Genomic DNA, 18783 nt, shown 5'->3' on the forward strand with positions numbered 1-18783 from the left:
AAAATAATTAATATAAAGTTATTATTTATTAAATTAAATCTCTATTTCTCAAACGAATGTGATATGTTCACAGTTCGATTTTTCAAAAACTTTAAATAGCATATTAAAGCTACTAAATTCTAAGTTTAATCAAGCTATTTGGATAAAGCTTTCCAATCAGAATTGCAATTATTCTTATAAGAAATTGTGTTTCGATGCCATGCTCCGTTTTGCCTGAACAGAAAGGCGAACCTACTGAAAAGTTTCGAGGGAATTCTTTTAAGACTCTGAGACTAGTTTTTAAAGGTTCAAGAATATATATAATCTACGATATATATCTTTTTATATCTATATATCTATTACGAAAGCTTCTTCAACTATATGTCATCTATATAATCTAGAAGCGTCTACAGATTTCCTTTTTTTTTAGTTAGTTGCGTATTTTTTTTCTTCTTTGTAATATTTGTTAGTTTTTTGGCCTCAACTTTCTAATGTGAATGATTTTTGCTTCCTGTTCGATGGTTTTCCTTGAATTTCCTTTATCGGCTCGTCTCGCACTTTGCCTGAAGTTGGCCTGCGACTGCATTTCCCACTCGGGACAACATTTCATAAAGTTTATTAAACTTTAGCCAAATTGTTGGGGCGACAAACGCCGCCTTCCCCCCGCCCTGTCCGCTCGGCCCATTCACTTTTTCGTGTTGGCCGCCGCAAACAAGTTCATCAGCATTTGGCCAGGTTTGGATACAGCTTCAGCTTCAGCTCCGGCCTGGCCAGACCAAAACAAACTGCCAACTCCTCGTCGACTGGTTGTTGGTTAATGTTGTTGATGGCAATGGAAATGGATTGAGCCGGCACATGGAGCACGTTGCATTTGTATTTTCCATGAATGTTACTCGAAAAAGAAAACCCTCACTGTCCGGTTTTGCCATCGAATAGGCATTTGCAAACGCAAATTAATTGTTCAATGCAAAACTGTTTGAAGTTGAGTTTGACAAAAAACACTTTTTGGGAGAAATTGAACAAAATTTATGACACGCTTTGGCAGACTTGTGCATTTTCATATCTCAAAGCAAACATTTTCGCAAATATACGAATATAGTTTTTCATTCGATTTATTTGCAAATAAATGCATAAACAACTTCTTAAACAATTCGTAAATAAATTCCAAGGTAAAACCCATTGAAAGTTACCATTCACCTGCATAAATTCCAGCATAAGCTAAACATAAATAAAATGCAAAAGTTTATGATAAAAAATACATAGACTTAATTAGAAAAATGCTCATGTGCATAAGTTAACCACAACAACAACAGCAGCAACAACAGCAGCAAAAACAGCAGCAACAACAACAGCAGCAGCAACAACATTAACATTAACAGTAACCACATTTTTTCATCAGTTAGTGAAGCAGGCAACCCCGTATAATATGTCACCGAACATAGCCCCCCCTCCACCCTGCACAATCGCACAACAAGTTCTGCCCAGCGCCCCGCCTCCCACACCCGCAACCCACACTCTCTTATACAAAGCAGCGCCTTGTAACGGTAACAAGTCGCTGAGCAGCTGCATTTGCATTGAAAGTTGTCTGGCAGAGCGAGCGAGCCAGACAATTCACCACGATTGATTCTATGAAATCGAAATCCGAATCGAAGTCCGAATCGAAGTCCGAACGTTTTCCGCTCTCAATTCGCACTCAACGCACAAAGCATAAATAAACCAATTCCAAATTCTTTGCGCTCTAAATGGATTCAATTTGTGACGTTCTCTTACTCACATATATATATATATGGTTTTTCACTATTTGAGTAGAAATACTTTTAGACATGTTATTAACATTATGTTATTCATTTAACATTTCAAAGGCAAAAGATCTAAGGTTAAATTTAGCGCGCTATTTCTGTTTGAAAATATTTAAGGCTCAGAATATTTTCAGTAGAGCGGGCAATTATGATTAAATTTTGATAAAATTCATTTTTCATGAATATCTTGAAAGCAGAAACAATTCTTATTGGTTTAAGCTGGGATCGTCGTGTGCGGTTACCGTCCCACTCCAGTAGACTTCTGTTGATTAATCTTTCTTCCTTAGCTCTTTGTTGAAATGTGATTTGTGTAATATCTATTCATAAGTCAATTACGGATGAAATTGCGGGTTCCTTACATTTGTTTTAACTAACAATGCCTTGTTTGAACTATTTCGGGTCCATTGAGATGATCTCTGGGTTTTCTGCTCGGAGTCCTCTCTTACTCTTGTAAGTCATAAAATCGTAATTCTTTAGCAAGTATATAGGCTTAGCCTATTATTTTAGTTTGTATTCGATTCGGAGTTGGTTCAAGCGATGAAATTAACTCACCTCGAACCCCCTTTGAAAATGGGTAAAAAATCGTATAATACTCATGTCCGTCTGTCCGTCCGTCCGTGTGCATAAGAACCTATAAGAGCTAGAGACTTGACATTTAAGCTGTAGTTCCTCTAAGTGCCTGTGCAGATCAAGTTTTTTTGCGATAATCGATAACCTACTGCGCTTCCAAGCAATCGATAAAAATCGTTATCGAATTCCTGCTTTTATAGTAAAATTTGCACTAGATTTTCGTTTAATCAATTGAAAATCCGTTCTTTGACTTTTCCTGCTGTCCACAATTAAATGAAACGTGAGCAATAACAAAAAAAAAAAATGAGTGAATAATTCACAAATTGTTATTAAAATAAATGTAGATCTATCAATTGCTGCGATTTCCATTCAATGCTCTCGCCTTTGTTTTGAGAACAAGTTTTCGGACTGGCATTCAGTTTCGAAATTGAAAGTTTTGGCCCAACTTGTTTAGAAATCCGTAGAATGTGGCAATGTGCTTACCTGCGGCACCCAATTTTGCCAATCATTTTTTTTTGTGGGCGTGGCGCACTTGTGTGTTGTGGCTTTTGTTACAATTTCGGACGCTTTGATTTTTGATATTGTTATTTCCATAGAAAATCAATCAAAATCTTTGGACAAACGTCTGGGGCTCAACTCTTTCAAAATTTGATACTCGGCACTCGAAACGCTTCATTCAAAAATACCGAAATGTGTTCGCATGTAACGAACGAAATTGCGCATACGCCCAGTTGTACGATTATTTCTTTGCATCTGCCAATTTAATTGAGTTGCACCGAAATTGTAGCTAGATCTATTGCTGCGTGTATTTCATTTTAGCTTTTTAGCCCACTTTGCACTTATCGAACGCATGTCGAGCCCCATTTGATTTTGTATCTGCGCATTGCCTTGAGTTCGATTTGCTGTTTGCCAAACTGACCTAAAAATAAATCAAAAAATGACCAAAACTCAGCATGGCCAAGCGAGAGTTCACACCTAAAAGGCTTTGCTGCAAATTTCGGTTTTCCATGATTTATGCGGGGCGACCGTACAGGTGCCGCCGCCTAAGCCCAACCCATGCCATTACCCAGCCCAGGCTGACAACAACTACAAAGAAAATCTTGTGCCAAATTCAATGCAAATCGCATTAGGGTAAAACAAACAACAACAAAGGCAAACAAACAGCAACTTGTGCATGCCACAGATAATTTGTAACAATTTCCAAATAGCATTTAACACACACACACACACACACACACGCAACACACATTGCATTGGCACAGGGTATCTGGCAGTCGAGTGCGTTCTGCAGCTAGACGAATCGCTGTATTATAAATTACCAACACGATTTAATTAGCCTTTAGTTTATTGAGTGGCTGGCTAATAGCCCCGCTGCGCTGATTATGGCCCATTTGCATTGAGTCTGGGTTGTTGCCTTCGTCAATTGATGGCAGCTGGCGAAAGGGGGCAAAAATCTGTATAAGTAGCTATCTGCTGGCCGCACATGCAAAATAATCGCAGCCAAAATGTTTTAACTAGCTAACAAGTAAATTTCTTTGGCAAACATTCAACCGAAAAGTAAAAGTCGACACGACTTTAATCAGGTTTATGCGTGTGCCAAAAATGCCTTTGTTTAAGAATTTCCTAGGCTCAGACTTGGCTTTCACAAGCGAAATAGTTAAGGCTCAAATATTGTGTAAAAATAGGCGACAATAAAGTTATAAAAGTGCTTTAGGAAACTATCTAAAATTTCCCTTAAAGTTCGGTTAATCTCTTTTCACACTCTCTAAATATATTCCATGCCAAATCTTGTTTTCCTTTTCTTCTTCTTATTTCCCCAATACAACTCAAAGTATTAGACGGCACACATATAATTTGGCGCTCAGCTATAAAAATTATTCTCAATCAATATTTAATTATAGTATGTATTCCCTATATTACGCTTGACTATGTTTATGTGCGACTTTTTATGTTTTAGTGTGTTTTGTTTACATGTGAAAGGCAATTAAATAGGAATATCATCGCAATCTCTCAATCATTTACTTTATGGCCAACTTTAGGTTAATGGCATTTGCTAATTTATAAATAAATACAATTTGTGTTCCCTTTAACAGGTTTGTGCCTTTGCCTGCACAATATGCCAATCAAAACTGAGCTCATCCCTTGGGTATTCACGCATATGAAATAGGTACTTGATTGTTAACTATTCATACACATATTTTGGCTGTGCAATTGGCGGTTAGAGCAAAAACAAAAAACATAACAAATAAACTTCAATATCTAATTGCGCATTAATCAAACAGAAAGTCTGTTAAGCTCAACATATGCAAAAAATACATTAGTGGGCGAGTCGTGGCCACAAGTTGAGTTTCGAGTGGAAATTGTACTTTTGGCCAATGCGCGGCGCGATTGGGCAGCGCTTTCAAGTTCAATGCAATGGGAAAATTTCAATTAACAAAATGATGAGAAGGCGAAAAAAAGGCAGCTACGAAATTGGCCACTTGAAAGTGAGTCGCCGGCAGAGTCAAGAGTTAAACGGAGGAAGCGGCAGATACGTTTGCAGATACGTTGAGGCAACAAGATACAGATACAGGCGTCTTGTCAAAGCCAAGCCTAATGGCTTTTTTGCGTTTCATTGAAGAGATCGTCAGACGCCATACAATTTCTTACAATTTGGCAGCTTGTTGAAAGTGAAAAGTGTGAAAATGGCTAATTAAATGCACGGATAAGTTGAGCACACAGCTTCAACGTTTGTGCCTTTTAACTCTGAAAGAAATTATCTATATGCATATATATGTATATAAAAGAGATTTTGATTCGCTTTTGGTCACGTTCGTTGGAATTTCTCTCGCACGCCTGCTAATTATGAAAATTTCATGGCATAGGCCAAGTTTGTTGTTCGAGTCTTTTGTTTCAGCTCTTTGAATTCTACATGCGCTGCCCACAAGCAGACCAACCTGGCGTATGATTGCTCTAAGCTTAGTTTTTTTTTTTTGCTTCTTTTGCTATTATTAGCGCTTTGGGCTTTAAATGGTTAACACAAAATGCGCAGCAGCACGTAGCTGTAATTACGCGCCAAGTTTGTTGCCTAAGTCTTTTGTTTCCGTAGCGTTCGTTTATTTGCTTAAATTAAGCAAAAAGCAGCCAAATGAATGATGATGCCTCCAATTTAATTAGACTTTGCAATGGTTCCTTTAATACGGCATTTATTTGTGAACCGTTCATGGCACAGAGTTCCAGTTTCGGTTCAGCTATAGGAAATACTTTAAAAACATTTTCTAAGATTTGCCTTCATCTGTTATTTATGGCCAAGCCGTTGAGCTTTTGTGTTCAGCTTCTAAAGCCATCTTATTTCACAAAATGTTGAAAAAGTCTGCGGCATATTGATTAATTAGTAGCTCGACGTTCCCAAGTATGCCCAATCAAAGAAAAATTTGCTAAAGGGAATTTCGATTACATGTGCCTGTATTAAAACCGGTTACGACTTTGAATTGAATTTAGACAGCAACTAACTAGAATATGATTAGAAATGATATGACAAATGTGACCAAACGAAATTCTAGCACAGCCATAAAACAGGTTTTTAATTTCGGCCATCGTTGCGAAAATGATACAAGCCATTTCGAATTGAGAAAGATTTGTTTTAATCATGTCTACGGCACGCCACAAATAACAATCTTAGTCCAGTTTTGCCAATAGTTTGTTAAACTATGCAATTGGGTCTCCAGCTGCATAACTAAAAAAAAAAGAGTTCATTGACTTTGCTATTGCCGTTTGGCATTTTGTTGCGCTCAAAGTTTCTAACTGTTACCAAGTTAACAAAAACAGAAACAGGCAAGAATTCAACTTAAATACAAAAGCTGAAAAAATCGATGGAACTTAGAATTTAGCTTATGTAAAATGGATAACCAAAAGAATACCCAAAGTTGGAAGTGCGTTTCATCTAAATAGTTAACATATCTTTGATGTTCACAATATCAACATAATCTTGAAGAAAAGTTCATTATTAGCTGCCCTAATATCATTAGAGTTAAGAATTAGTAAATTATGCTTTAAAATGCCAAAGCAATACCCTGAATAAAATGTTCATAGAATTTATGAGTAAACAGTTCGAATAATATATATTCTATCTATATGCCCATATGACCATAAATAAATGTTCATTAGCAGAGCTCAAAACAAATAATTTTTACTTATTTAATTAGACTGCCAAAATATTTCAACTGCTTAATGAAGCACTCGCAAATTGTAGAGCTTTAATTATAAGAAACGTATATACGCACTTGATTTATGTATATGAGATATATGGTGCATATATATATAGTCACTTTTTTATATATATATATAAGAGATTGAGACCTTGAGACGTGTCGAGTTGTTGGGTAGCATTAGATTTCGAGGTGGGAGTCGTTGCTTGACTTTCAATTTATGAAGCCTTTCCTAATGTCCAGAGTAAACTAACTTTGCGAAAGTTAAACAAAGTAATCGCAGCAAAGTGCACAGCTGCTAGATACCCTAGAAATCTATAAATTCACATGTGTAAAAAATATGAAAAGCATGTTCTTTTTTGATATACTGCGAAATGGCCAAAATATCTCGACTTCAAAATGAACATAAATAAAATAAATATTTATACTGTATTGAACACAAATAAAAGTATATTAAATAATTATTCAAAAATTTGGGTACAAATGTGACTCTGACTTCATTTTTATACCCTATAATAATATTTGACATTGGTCTTTTGCGATCGGTATACCCTTTAGCAACGGCACATGTCTTACAGGGTATATGCAGTACTGGCAAACACAGTTGAAATAAGTACCGCATATTTGTAGTTGTTGCTTTGTTCTCTCTGAGACTCGAATACATTTGATCTTTGTTATTTGGCTTGTTGTGCCATTTGGATTGTTTCTGTTGTTGTTGTTGTTGTTGTTGCTGGTGTTGTTGTTTTTTGCGGTTGCAATGCTGAAAATAAAAGTGAACGCTGTCGTTGTTTGTGTTACAGCGGTTGGTTGCCACATTTGTCAATGTGTGTGTGTGTGTGCGCTGTTGTTGCCCGCGCACATGTATCTGACAGATATTCAATCTTCATCTTCATCAAAGCGTTCGTCAAACGTGTTTTATTGTATGAGACTTGTGCTATTTTCTGCTGCGATGCTGATTTCTGATTGCCGATTTCTTACTCGGCTTCTGCGATATCTTCGTATTTATTGTGAGTACCTTTAAGCGTTTGCCCCTTGTTTGCCGCTCAGTTGTACTTGTCATTCGCCAGGGACCGAGCCCGGGCCTGGCCAGTCACGACATCTCAACAGCCGTCGACGACAACGTCGGCGACAGCTCAAGGTCGCATTCCTGGGCACTGACGCACGCAGTCATACAATAATTCTTATTGGCAATGTTCTGTAGTTGGTTCCAAGTGATATATTATTCTGATTGGCAATTGTCAGTCGATCTATAAGGTCAGAATTTGGCAAACTGAACAAGCTGTTGCCTTTGCGACTTGCTTGAAAGCTGTTGCAAGCCATGGTTAATTCTGTGTGCAGGGTATCGCCTAGTCGGGCATAGACAATATGGTTTCGCTTTTGGCCGTGCCTGACCCTAGGCTTATCTCTTATCAGTTCGAGAAAGTTGGTGATGCCACTTTTCGTCTGGTTTTGATGTTTCAGTCTCTTTGCATGCACGTCGAATGCGGTTGAGTTCCAGATTGCAATCGAAGTGCCATCAAAATGAAACGTTTTGTGTTTCTATATATAATATATATAAGCCTGATCACAGGTGAAGCACAGGTTAACAAAAATGAGGTAAACTCAAATTATTTATTTAACATTTGTGCGGACTGCAGCAAATAAATCGTACTGTTTTATTAGCCGTCTACGGCAACCAGAATAGCGGAGGAGAAGTGCGGAAAGTACATCTACAAGGCAGTGAGACCATTATTAGAGTATATACATCAGATGACAATAACAATAAAGTTGAAGGCAACGACAGAGAAATTAAGCAGCTGCAGGAAAAACTGAACCAACACAATGAACTGGTCATCGAGGCACTTAAAGAGCTAACAAAGAACGTCTCATCGATAAAAGAGGAAGTGGGTAAACCCACTTCCAATCCCTTAAAACTTCAGAAGTATGAGGAGCAGCTGAAGAAACAAAAGAAATCAATTGATGAAAAGGACCAACAAATAGCCGAAATCAAAAACCAAGTCAACATTTGCGCCAAGAATTTGAAAAGCTACGAAGAGAAGCTTGTTTACAGTGAATGTACCGACATTGCTGACTCTCCGGGAATTCATAAGATTAAGCCGGATCAAGAAGAACCGTTCGATGTGCTGTGTGATAGTGCGACAGCAGGTCCTGGCTGGACGGTTATCCAACAGCGTATCAATGGCAAGGAGAACTTCAATAGGGACTGGAAAACATATCGTGCCGGCTTTGGTGATTTTGTAGGTGACTTTTTCTTGGGACTGGAGAATATTCATCGCTTGACGAACAGCCAACCCCATGAGCTCTACATATATATGGAAGATTTTGATGGTATCATCAAATACTACAGATATGAACAATTCACAATCGCTGGCGAGGATGATCTATACAGACTGAGAATCTCTGATAAGGCTGTGGGCAATGCAACAAAGGATGCTTTGATTTACCTCAACTATCAGCAATTCACCACATTCGATCGTGATAATGATGTAGATGTTTATGCAAATTGCGCCAAGGACTATGGCGGTGGCTGGTGGTATCGTTTTTGTATAAGAAGGTATTCATTGTTGCAGCTTAATTCAAATGATTAATGTATTTACATTTAATGTGTGGTTTTTTATTTTTATTTTCCAGCAGTTTAAATGGCAAATATTACGATTATAATACGAAGATGTCTGATGGCATACTTTGGGATGGGGAAAGCTCTTTGAAAAAAGTCAAAATGCTAATACGCCCTAAAAGTTACGAGAAATCAAATTAATCAATTTCTTTTAAAGCTGCAACAACTGTTACAAATTGTTGAATAAAACGAGAGAGTACGGAGTTTGAAGAAGGCTGAAAAGTTTTCCAAGCACAAACAAAAGAATTGCAGCATATAGTAGTGCGATCTGGATAAGATTTGGCTTAGGCAGCATTAAGAGACTAGCAAGTGCCGAGGTTGGTCAAGATATCTTAACCGATAGTACCTATGGCAGCTATATGATGTACGGGTTCCGATATGTATATCCCGCATGCAACAGAAAGCTTGGAGAACAATTAATAGAAACAGCCACTGATAGATACTGATCTAGAATACATATAAACATACATATGTATATGTGTCTCTTTCTATGTGTTGCACATATCATGACAAAATATTAGAAACCTTTTATACGGGCATAATTATCCCAACAAGAAACCAACAAAATCGATGCATATTCAAAATGTGTTCTAACATAATATGTTAAATGTGTGGTAAGATCGTGACGTCACATTCTATTGATAATGTATTAACAGAAGCAGTTCCCATGTAACTTAACAGAGTATGTTAAGCATTAATGTTAAGGGTTGCAGCAAGAATAGAACAGACAGACATACATTGGATTTTATAAAACAAGATACAAATAAACTCTATCATCCTCTCACCCACTCTCCCTGATAAGATATTGAAGCAAAGTCCACATTTATTGTCTATGCTAGTTCAGTCTCTTCTCCTAGTCTTATAGTACAGTCACACCCATCCAGCTGTTGTGTACAACTAGAAGTGTGTGTGTGGATGCGGGGAGGATGCCGGGACGGCTCTTTGAGATCCCATCTACACCTAATTTATGACGGCTCTGCTCGCAGCAACAACATTCAGAGATTCCAGAAATGCGGCAGCTACGTGCGCAACGTTGCAAAATGAAGTCACGATCGGGTCCGGGTCGAAGCTACCCATGGATAGGCGGTGCTAGGTGTGGCCAATTACGAGACAACTGCGGCAGCAACGGCTAGTGGGTTAATAGAACGCCGCCAGAAATTGTTTATGTTTCTTTTTTTAGCTTTGGCTCTGTTGGGCGAAAGACTAAAAAGCTGCCAGTTACCCTGTAAGCATGTTATATGTATTGGGATGCATAGTCAATAGGCTGTTAACACAACATTTGACTGTCGGATACCCTGTAAGCATGTTATATGTATTGGGAGGTAGAGTCAGGAGGCTGTCAAATCGGGGATGACTGCAAGATACCCTGTATACACGTTATATGTATGGGAAAGAAGAGTCAAGAGGCTGTTATACCGGGGTTTGACTGCACAGATACCCTATATGCATGTTATATGTATTGGGAGGTAGAATCATTAGATCTTTAAGATGGCACTTGACTGTCGGATACCCTGTAAGCATGTTATATATGTTGGGATGCCGAGTCAATAGGCTTTTAAGATGGCACTTGACTGTCGGATACCCTGTAAGCACGTTATATGTATTGGCAGGTAGGGTAAAAAAGCTATGTTTGACAGGCAGATACCCTGTAAAGCAATTAATTTTCGTAAATAACATTTTCTGGTTAATTAAGCGACATTTCTTAAAGCTGTGTGTTTTAGCTGCTTGTCTCTGGCTTGTCTTCAGCTCTTGTTTTTATTTTTGTTATTACATGTCTTAACTATTTGAAAGATGCCAATTTAAAGCAATTGTTAACACCGCCTAAAATAGTTGCTGCAGAGCAAAAACTAGAAATATGTTAATTTGATTTGAAGACCTTAGTGCTGTTTTTTGCACCTTTTGGTTATGAGTTCGGTTCGACAGCCCAAAGAAAATAACTTAAACTTTTACTTTCACTGCCAATATAATTTGTACGGTTGGAGGGGGCAATGGGCGCCGCAGACTCTTTGCCTCTCAATTTGCAACGGCTTACAATGTTATTGTTTTTATTTCTTGTTTTGTTGCTGTTGTTGTTGTTGTTGTTGTTGCTGTTATGTCTGACTCATTTGCAAATATATCTGGCGGCAATTTAGCGCTCAGCCCCGCCTGCTACCGCCGCCCGTTCGAGCTGTTCATGTCTGTGCATTGTCTGTTACAATGTTCAGCCCGTTGGCGTCTTCAGTTTTCAGTCTTTAGCTTAATTTCATTTTCACAACAACAATCTTTTTGTGCTACCCAGCGAATCGTCACACGTGTGTTCGCATGTGCTGCAATTTGATCGTCACGTCGAGATCTCGGCGCAGCTCGACTCCACTTCACTCAGTCCGCAACAGCAGCCAGCAAATGTTAATGATGAGCATTTGATAATAACAGCCCAGGGTTTTGAGCATCACCAAGCTGCGTCTGACTGCCTGCCAGCCTGCCTGCCTCTTTGGCCTTAACCGTTTGTTGCTGTTGTTGTTGTTGGACAGCTGCCTATAGTTGTCTGTCTAGCTGATATTTGGAAAATTGTTGTTGACTTTTGTCGGTTTTGGCGAAAGTTTTCCTAAAAACACACAAACCAAACAAAACCTCTAACAAATCGATGCGGAACTGAAGATTCTCCGGGCAGGAAAGGGAAGTCATATATCAAGAGTTTATGTTCGATTTCCAAACTTAAGGGAATATGAGTGTAAATCTCGAATTGGATTCATTTCTATTGTGATTAAGATTAATAAACGTTTTATCACACAGCATTGAAATTATTAAAAACAAACATTGGTATTTTCCAGTTAGAATTCCATTCGTTGTGCTGTTATCATGGTCAGTCAAGTGGACAAGTTTTTTAACTGCAGCTGCCGGCTGTCTATCGAGCTGGGCTGGCCAGATAGTCAAGTTAGCCTTGTTCTTAATAGTTAAACAACGTTTTTGCATAGCAGACTCGTAATTAAACGCCGCCTGCCAGCCAGTTAGCTCATAAATTGAGCGAAAAGGCGGCAAGTGCAAGTACGAGCCCGAGACTCTATCGTTGTGCATCTGCAAGATACTCGTAATCGAGCTATGCGCAGTCTCAGCTTTAGCTGCAGCTGAAGTTGCAGCTACAGCTTCTCAGGGTATTGGCTGTCAGTGCTGACCGCAAGCGGCAGCCTTGCGAGTGCCTGTGGAATGTTGTATGCCTCGCCAGTTCGTTGCCTAAGTCTTTTGTTTAGCCATCATGGAAATTCTAACTGGGGCGCAGCGGGGCGTGGCGCTGCTTAAAGCCAGTGACAAACTGAAAAAAAACATAGAAAGACACGTGAAATCCATCTACTAAAAGCAAACACTTTCTTTCCCACTCGCGAGTCGGCACTCTCACTTGGGCTCATCTCCAGATTGTTTATCTTGCGTCTTGAAATCTGGCAATACGTCAGCTTGAAATCGATTTCGTAAGATTTCCATGCGTTTTCTTCGTGTTTTTATTACTATTACTATTATTATACTTTTCGTTATTATTGTTATTATTTCTTTACTTTTTGAGTATCATTTCATTTTCCTACCAGCAGCGAGACTTGTGTCCACGTAATCGCCGGCACGTCTTCAGTTTATAGATGGATCTGAAAGTAGCTTAGGCCCAGCAATGGAAGTTTAACAAGGCAATGGCAACATTTCAAGACTTCCGTGTTGATACCCTGTACTATTGATATCAGCCGCCAAGTCTTTTGAAAGTAGCTACAATTTATTTTCGCTATATAGGATCATTTTAGGCTTTTATTCTCCTAGAACTACAGGGTAGCTGCTGCGCGAGTTCCCTTCCTTATTTGATTGGATATATTACAGAACCTTCATGCTGAAATGTTGGTGCTGTTCAAATTGAAATTCCACTCTCGGAGGGCCAAACTTCATGTTGGCTACATGCTGTGCTGTGCTATAAATTTGATATTCAAAGTAAATTTTCAATTTCAACGCGAATAGAGATTTCCATAAATAAAGCACATAAATCAGAGCTATCGACTAACAGAAACAGAAACAGAAACCGAAACGAAACCAAACCGAACCGAACTCAATTGAACTGGACTCATTAGTAATCAAAAGCTGTGCAAGCGCCGGCGGAGACACAGCCAATGCATTCTTCTCGAGCGACTGAGAGGGAGAGAGGAGGCGAGAGGCAGAACGAGAGTTGGAGGCTTGCACAAATCGTTGCACAAGCAAGTGGCGCGACCATGTGGGGGCTGCCACTGGGAACGTTGTCGCCAACGCGCGTCGGCCTCAGTCTTGGCCTTAATGGCTATTTGCCTCCGTTGTTGTTTAGTGGCAATTTAAATATTTCAGCCATTTCATTTTGAGTGTTGCTTTTGGCGTTTATTATTGTTGTTGCTCTTGTTTTTTGTTGTGCCGGCTAAACGTGTGTCTTTCTGACTGTTTTCAAAATTTCTACTGTTTTGCATTTTGGGGAATTTACGAATTTTGTGGCATCTACCCTACTTATCACTAATTAATAATTTTGTTTTAAATAAATTTTCCATTGACCAGAATAATGCGACATAACCTAATTCAGATTGCATGTTATTAATGTTTACAGCGTAATGTTAGACTCTGTTAAGCAGTGTGAAATCGACTTACCGAGAGTCTGTTATTTACCAGAGCTGTTCGCTTGGGATATATAGAACAGTTGAGAGAAATGCGAGTTAATATTTCAGTTTAATTAATTTAAATTTAAGTTGTATTTATGACAAATGTGGGCTATTCCATAAGGTAAAAATTGTAGTTGTGGGCGCCTTAATTTTGTTTTGCACTTGGTGACTTCTTGACTTTAATTTTGGTGGAAACTATGGTCGATTTCTTGCGTCCATTGAGCTTTGTTTTGTTGGCCGTATTCGCCAGGGGCTTTGGCTTAAGCACTTTGGCCTCAACGCGCACATACAAATCGTAGTTGAAGTCTCCACACCATTTACCTGTAATTCTAATAGGTGATAACAGTTCATATATTATTACTTGTGCTACTTGCCCCAGCACATTTCCTCGCCGCACGATTCGCAGGTGATGAGGCGCGTTTCCACAATGCCCGATTTGTTTTTGATTTTCCTGATGCAATTGTTTAGTGCAAATTCGCGTCTGTCCCGTGCTTCGGTCTTCAGTTCCAGCTTGCCCATCTCGACCATGCGACTGAAGTACTCCTCTTCCAGCTTCGACTTGGGCCGCAGCGTGGTCAACATTTTCCAGTCGATGGGCACAGCGCACAGTTCCATCAGCACAACATCCTTCATTTCGCTGGGCATCGGATCGGCATAGGTGTAAAGCGCCTCCCGCTCCCCGTTATGTTTCAGTAGCTTGCGCATCTCCTTTTTGGGCATTTTGAAGGAATAATCCTTTTCCCGTATCTTTATTTCCTCGGCACGCACTTTAATCGGTCGCATCTTAAAGTCTGGCACCTTTTCCATTAGCCTTTTGAACTCCTCAACTGATTGGATATTGCTGCGGCTCAGATCTAAAACTGGCACCACAGTTTTCTTCTTGGCCAAAAGATCATCCAGTTTACTCATTTTGTAATATATTTATTTTCCAACTGAAGTGAGGCACACACAAAAAACTGTTTTGATTATCGATCAAACAATGCGGCTGCTCCATAGAACATTCAGTTGACGTTAGGTTTCCAAGGTATTTTTTGGAAGATTTTTGGTTAAGAAAGTATATACTGTATTGTGGTATTTTATTGCTGTTAGCTTGCTTGTAAGTTTAGTAGGAAGTTTTCTATTATTTACAATCTGGCAGGTGATAATATTTTCCTGCATAGTACTAGAGCTCTGTTCAAGTCTTAAAGTCAAGTCAAGTCTAAAGGTTCAAGTCTTTTTAATTAGAAGATGACCTGTACCCTGCTCTAAAGTACTTTAAGATGTATTCTAATTTATATTTTAATATATATATATATGTAGATGTGTACTTACCCAAATATTTAAGTACATAAATACAATGGAGCCAGACGTTTACATTACTAAGAAAAGAACAAATGAAAAAAGAGTTGATTAAAATTAGAAGAGGAACGTGAAAGTTAAAAATGGGGGATCATGAGAAAGAGACAAAGAGAGAGAGAGAGAGAGAGAGAGAGAGAGAGATAGAAAGCAGAGACAAATTCAATAATAATCAAAGCATGAACGGTTGTGGCATCATGAGAATCGCGTAGAAGGGCAATATTTAAAGGAAAACGATTCTAAGATATATATATATATATATATATATATATATATATATATATTTATATTTAAATGCATGTATAGATCGACTTTAATTTACGTATAATTGAATCAAATTTCTTTTATTATGCCTACACTTGTTTTCAATGCCAAATACTTAATTCACCAATCTTCTCTTTCTGTTTACAGTGCCTTCGATAATAACTCAATCAGCTCAGCTCACGTATCGGAAACTGTAGTTCGTGTAATTCGGCAGAAGTAGCCGAAAAGTTGTCGTGCAAACAAATACTCGAAACGCTATCTAAGTCCAGCAGAAAAAGAAATAAAACCAAAAACAAGCCGTCGAGAAGCTGAAAGCCGACAAACAGTTGGCTCGTTTATCGTGTTGGCATTTAATTTAGTTGGTTACGTGGCCGGAGCTTCGTGTGGCCGCCGAAAAGAAAGTCACGACATTATCCAAAGCGGTTCAAAACAAGATTTCCAAGATTCTGCGCCGAAAGTCAAAGTTACAAGTTTACATTTTGGCCCGGTTCAACGTCTTTGAGCGCCAGCGTGTGTGTGCCAGTGTGTGTGTGCCAGTGTGTGTGTGTGTGTACATGTTTGTGCCACTTTAGAAAGTGAAAATCGAGTGCAGTCCCATTCCGTCAGACCTGCCTCTGGGCGCTGCAGCTGAAAGTGAATTTGCCGCTTCAATCTTCAATTCCCAGTAGCTGCAGACAGACAGCCAGACTTCGGGTTGCCTCTGCCCATTCATCGATAGAGCCGTAGTCGTATTTGAATCCACGTCCGAAAAGCCCAACAATGGAGGCCGAAGAAATTACAAAGCTCGTTGATGGCGTTTATAGGGTAAGTCTACCTTTTTTACTCGTTTGTTTGTTTTTGCTGCTCTAGTTTAAAGTAGTTTACGAGCTAATAAAGATATTTAAATTTGCTTTCCATGGCGCTTCCGCACGTGCAGGCGCAGGTAAAAGATGAAACAATTAGGGTTTTGCTATAAATTCAATTTTTAAATCAAATAGATAATCTCTAAAACTTGTCTAAGCTTGTGAAAGGGTATTTTAATTTTATCATGAAATGTGTGAGAAGGAGACTTCTTCGACTCCATTAGGAGGTACTCGTATTCTAGATCAGTATCAACAGTTTGAGTACTAAGAACTTTTTTGTTTATCAAGATATCTTACTCAAAATACGCATTTATAAGTTTCACAATGCACCTCGCATATTTGCAAAATCTAACCAACATCGGATAACTAAATATATTACATAGAGAATGATCGGTCGAAAATTAGGAATTTGTACTCCAAATTTTTTTATTAAACCAGATAACTTACCCAAACTGTAAATCTATATCAAAGCCCCCGAAAAGTTGGTGCTGATCTGTAGGCTTTTGTTAATTTTAACATAACTTGATCAAACTTGGAAATGATAAGTATCGTGATGATCCTCATATATCTGCTAGGGGAAAGATCTGTTGTCAGAGATATTTTTAACAAACTCTTCTCACATATCTGAAAATGGGAAATGTCTTTAAGTGTATTCAATTCTACTTTGTACTACTATTGATATGTTATTCTATAACACATTATTAATAAAAATAAAATATTAGATAGATAGGGTATGAAACATATCAATTTCAACTTTAAGTCAAAAGTGAAGTCTTAAAAACGATTTAATGGCATTTAACAATAAAATATTGTAATTAAAGTTCGGTCAAGGTGAAAACTGTGCTTATTGGGCGTCAATTAGATTCAAATGTGCTTTTAATCTGAGCAAAACAATTTGTTTTTTATTTTTGTTTTTTTTTTGATATGGCATAATATGCCCGCTAGCCTCCACGCGGAGTCAAACAAATTTTTTCTTATGCAAGCAACGCGCAACTGGGCCAAAAGCAACGGCAAATTGCGTGAAGGCCATTTCTAGTTAAATATCTGCGACTAATTTCATATTTTCTAAACGCACATAATGATCGCCAACTATTCGAAAATGATTTACCACCAGCTCTGCATACCCTGGCGGATAGTTGTATAATTTATGTAGTTACTTTGAGCTGGCAAATAATTTGTTTGAATTTGTAAAACAATTGAATAGACCTTAGAAAATCTTAGAATTAATATATTTTGCAACCCGATAGCTAGATAAATTATATAAATAATTTATGTGTGGAAGGGTATCTCCAGCTTCGGCGACAAAAATACTACGCGCAGCTGTCATGAATTATCGACAGCAAGATTTATCATCGCACGCGATGCCCATAAAAAGCCCTACAAAAAAAGTAAACCAAAAATCATTTTAGACAAAACATAAATAGTTGTATACATGGATTTACGAGTGTCCGTCGAGGCATTTGAAAGTGAATTTCGGTGGCTGAAAATCCAAACTTGGTCACGACGCGCTCAGGCCTTAAAATATTTCTTGTTTATTGTTGTGGCTTTTCTATTTTTTTTTTTACTCTTCTTTTCAATAGTTGTTTTTTTTTCAACTGTCATATATAGCATACGAAACCGCACAAAACAAGTTCAATTGCGTTTGTGCCACACTCTGTGGCAGTTGCAACAAAAACTGCAGCAACAATAATAAAATTAAAAAAAAACTCCGTCTTGGGAGTTTGGCAAGTTTTCAGCTTCTTTTGCCGTGGCATCTGCCAGCAGCGCAGTGTTAAAGAGGGGTTTGCGAGAGGTGGGGCAGGGGGGGGGGGGCAGGGCGTTGCACATTTCGCGCATCCATTTCATTATGCAACATTTAGTTTTCACAACTTGCAGCCAGCAGTTGTTTTATTTTTTGTTTGTTTTTTTTTTTTGCGGTTTTCAGCTTTGAAAATTGCGGAAATTTGTGCGCTTTTTGGGCTGCTTCCTCGGCTTTTCATGTTGCACATGGCTGCATTTTCTTGCATTTTTCTCGAACAGCATTTGCATTTTTGTCTTGGCGGCTTTTTGTGTCACAGCACAAACAATATTTAATTATTGTGACAAATTTGTAAAAAGACTCAGGAAACGAACTTGCCTAGCAGCCTGCAACTGGAATATGAATGAATTGCTGTACATTAATCAAATCACTTCCTCATTGAGCTTGTCTTTTCTCGCAGATTATATATTTACCTAAGTCCGACTTATGACAGACTTTGATTAACTGCTGTCTGGCTTAATTGGTCCATAGATCGATTATAATGTGTGGGGTATTATGTATTATAGTTACTCTGCAAATTAATTGACGGGCATTTATTTTTATGGCTTACAGATCCTCCATTTGCCAATGGCTTCAACTTAAATGAGTCTAGTTTGTATCTTCGACTCATATTTTAATCTTTTTTTTTGTGTTTTTAGAGCTTGAAAGTACTTGAAATTTAAAGTTAAGTACTATGTTTGGTCTTGGTTTGATCTCTAAAGCAGTTCATGATCCATTCAAATGGTATTTTAAGCAGTTCAAATCTGAGCAAAAAACCCAAATAA

General features: G+C 38.3%; 3 protein-coding genes across 7 annotated transcripts in view; 2 read left to right on the top strand and 1 right to left on the bottom strand.

The window, feature by feature from the left end:
- Window positions 1–18783, top strand: part of IRSp53 (Insulin receptor substrate 53 kDa) — a 32535-nt gene that overhangs the window by 2635 nt on the left and 11117 nt on the right. For all 5 annotated transcript variants that reach the window (XM_015176058.3, XM_015176057.3, XM_015176059.3 and 2 more), the window contains exon 2: window positions 15527–16183. In XM_015176058.3, the coding sequence (XP_015031544.1) occupies window positions 16139–16183 (45 nt within the window). In that variant the 5' untranslated portion in view covers window positions 15527–16138. The remainder of the gene's footprint in view (window positions 1–15526; window positions 16184–18783) is intronic.
- On the top strand, window positions 7901–9123 carry LOC6624727 (angiopoietin-related protein 7). Its single transcript, XM_002048503.2, has 2 exons — window positions 7901–7957; window positions 8173–9123. Exons 1-2 carry the CDS (start codon window positions 7901–7903, stop codon window positions 9121–9123), a joined length of 1008 nt encoding a protein of 335 aa, XP_002048539.2.
- LOC6622934 (uncharacterized) lies at window positions 13841–14762 on the bottom strand. The gene is made up of 2 exons (XM_002048504.4): window positions 14155–14762; window positions 13841–14101 (listed from the first exon to the last, which is right to left on the bottom strand). Exons 1-2 carry the CDS (start codon window positions 14687–14689, stop codon window positions 13926–13928), a joined length of 711 nt encoding a protein of 236 aa, XP_002048540.2. The 5' UTR covers window positions 14690–14762; the 3' UTR covers window positions 13841–13925.

This window comes from Drosophila virilis, chromosome 3 (genome assembly GCF_030788295.1).
Source record: "Drosophila virilis strain 15010-1051.87 chromosome 3, Dvir_AGI_RSII-ME, whole genome shotgun sequence".
Lineage (NCBI taxonomy): Eukaryota > Metazoa > Arthropoda > Insecta > Diptera > Drosophilidae > Drosophila > Drosophila virilis.

Excerpts from the sequence above, each read along its gene's own strand:
- LOC6624727 (XM_002048503.2), top strand. The coding sequence starts at position 7,901 with ATGGTTTCGCTTTTGGCCGTGCCTGACCCTAGGCTTATCTCTTATCAG. Across the intron at positions 7,958-8,172 it reads TCTCTTATCAGTTCGAGAAA|CAAATAAATCGTACTGTTTT; the intron begins GTTGGTGATGCC and ends TGCGGACTGCAG.
- LOC6622934 (XM_002048504.4), bottom strand. The coding sequence starts at position 14,689 with ATGAGTAAACTGGATGATCTTTTGGCCAAGAAGAAAACTGTGGTGCCA. Across the intron at positions 14,102-14,154 it reads CGGCGAGGAAATGTGCTGGG|GTAAATGGTGTGGAGACTTC; the intron begins GCAAGTAGCACA and ends TTAGAATTACAG.